General features: G+C 39.1%; 1 protein-coding gene across 1 annotated transcript; it reads left to right on the top strand.

Annotated features, from left to right (window-relative positions):
- The first annotated feature begins 386 nt into the window (after positions 1-386).
- On the top strand, positions 387-1,055 carry LOC117638377. Its single transcript, XM_034373508.1, has one exon. The coding sequence runs from the start codon at positions 387-389 to the stop codon at positions 1,053-1,055; it is 669 nt and encodes a 222-aa protein (XP_034229399.1).
- Positions 1,056-2,006: the final 951 nt, after the last annotated feature.

Raw genomic sequence — 2,006 nt, 5'->3', positions numbered from 1 at the left:
CTTAAGCATGGAAAACTGCCAGATGATTCGAGACATCGATCAGAGGTACGACGTCGGGCACCTTAATTCATTTTATACAAAGAAATTCTTTACCATCATTCATTCGAAGGCGTGTTTCTAAGATGCTTGGCCGAAGAAGACGCATCCAAAGCGATGGAGGAGGCTCACTCAGTTATTTGTGGAGCTCATCAATCAGGTCCAAAGCTACATTCCTAAATAAAGAGGATGGGCTACTATTGGCCGACTATGGTGAAGGATTGCATGGATTATGTGAAGAAATGCCAGGCATGTCAATTCCATGCTAACTTTATACACAGGCCGCCAGAGCCGCTACATCCCACAATTACTTCATGTCCATTTGATGCATGGGGTCTTGATGTGGTGGAATGATAGCACCCAAATCTTCCGGCGGTCATTCTTACATCCTTGCAGCCACAGACTACTTTTCAAAATGGGCAGAAGCTGTACCTCTAAAGGAAGTGAAGAAAGAAAATGTAGTGAGCTTTATCAAAGTAAACATCATTCATCGGTATGGTGTGCCACGTTACATCATCACAGATAATGGAAAGCCATTCTCGAACCGGTTAATGGATAAATTGTGTGAAGATTTCAGTTTCAAGCAACGTAACTCTTCAATGTACAATGCTCCAGCCAACGATCTTGCAGAAGTGTTTAACAGAACTCTTTACAACCTGCTGAAAAAAGTTGTCGGGAGAACCAAGAAAGATTGGCACGAAAGGATAGGCGAAGCATTATGGGCTTATCGGACGACATACCGGACGCCTACTCCGCCTACACCGTACTCGCTTGTATATGGCGTGGAAGCAGTCTTGTCTCTAGAAAGTCAAATCCCGTCATTAAGGATGGCCGTACAAGAGGGATTGACTAATGAAGAGAATGCAAAGTTGCATGTCCAAGAATTAGAAGCACTAGATCAAAAGAGACTCGAAGCGCAACAACGCTTAGAGTGTCATCAAGCTCGGCTTTCGAATGCTTTTAATAAGAAAGTCCGCCCTAGATCTTTTCAGGTAGGAGATCGTCCTCGCATTACATAGACCTATTATCACAACGCACAAAACCGGAAGCAAGTTTACTTCAAAATGGGATGGGCCCTACGTAGTACAAAATGTACACACAAATGACACTTACAAGATCGTAGCGGAGGATGGTTTAAGAGTCGGCCGTAACCCTTCTTATTGGATGGTCATGAGACTTCCCACAAATCTAAATTCTTGATCAATGGAGGAACAATATCACCATAGGTGTCTAACATATTCATACCTAACGATTTTCCACAAAATGGTGACGAAAGGTATAACTTGTACAAATCTTTCCATTTTCCAATTCGATCCGATCCATTCGTTCGTAGAGCTATTTACTCGATCGCAGACATTTCTGGAACACTTCTAACAGAGGGACAAATAGTAAATTTTGAAAGAACTTATTGTCAACCTCTTTCAGATATGAATCTGTCTGATTCAGAAGGGAAGAACTTGCATCAGTATCTCAATTTCAATTCAAACATGGGTTTGATTCACACTCCATGTTCTAAGAAATATTTCCCATCCGAAAAGAGGAAAAAACAGGGTCTTTGTCTAAAGAAATGCCTTAAGAAAGGGCAAATGTGTAGAGAACAAGAAAATTCAAAGTTAGAAATATTTAAAAAAAGCGATCTCTTCTGGTTTGAAAAACCTATTGTGACTATTCTTTTCAATTATAAACGGTGGAATCGCCCATTGCGGTATATAAAAAACAATCGATTTGAAAATTATGTAAGAAATGAAATGTCACAATATTTTTTTTATACATGTCAAAGTGATGGAAAAGAAAGAATATCTTTTACGTACCCCCCCAGTTTGGCAACCTTTTTTGAAATGATACAAAGTAAAATGTCTCTGTTCAGAAAAGAAAAATTACCTTCTAATGAATTTTATAATCAGTGGAGTTATAGGAATGAACATAAAAAGAAAAAGCTAAACAATAAATTTTTAAATAGAGTAAAAGCT

The sequence above is a fragment of the Prunus dulcis genome, chromosome 8, assembly GCF_902201215.1.
Source record: "Prunus dulcis chromosome 8, ALMONDv2, whole genome shotgun sequence".
Lineage (NCBI taxonomy): Eukaryota > Viridiplantae > Streptophyta > Magnoliopsida > Rosales > Rosaceae > Prunus > Prunus dulcis.
The sequence above is the reverse complement of the archived record's forward strand: the minus strand, read 5'-3'. Positions and strand labels throughout refer to the sequence as shown.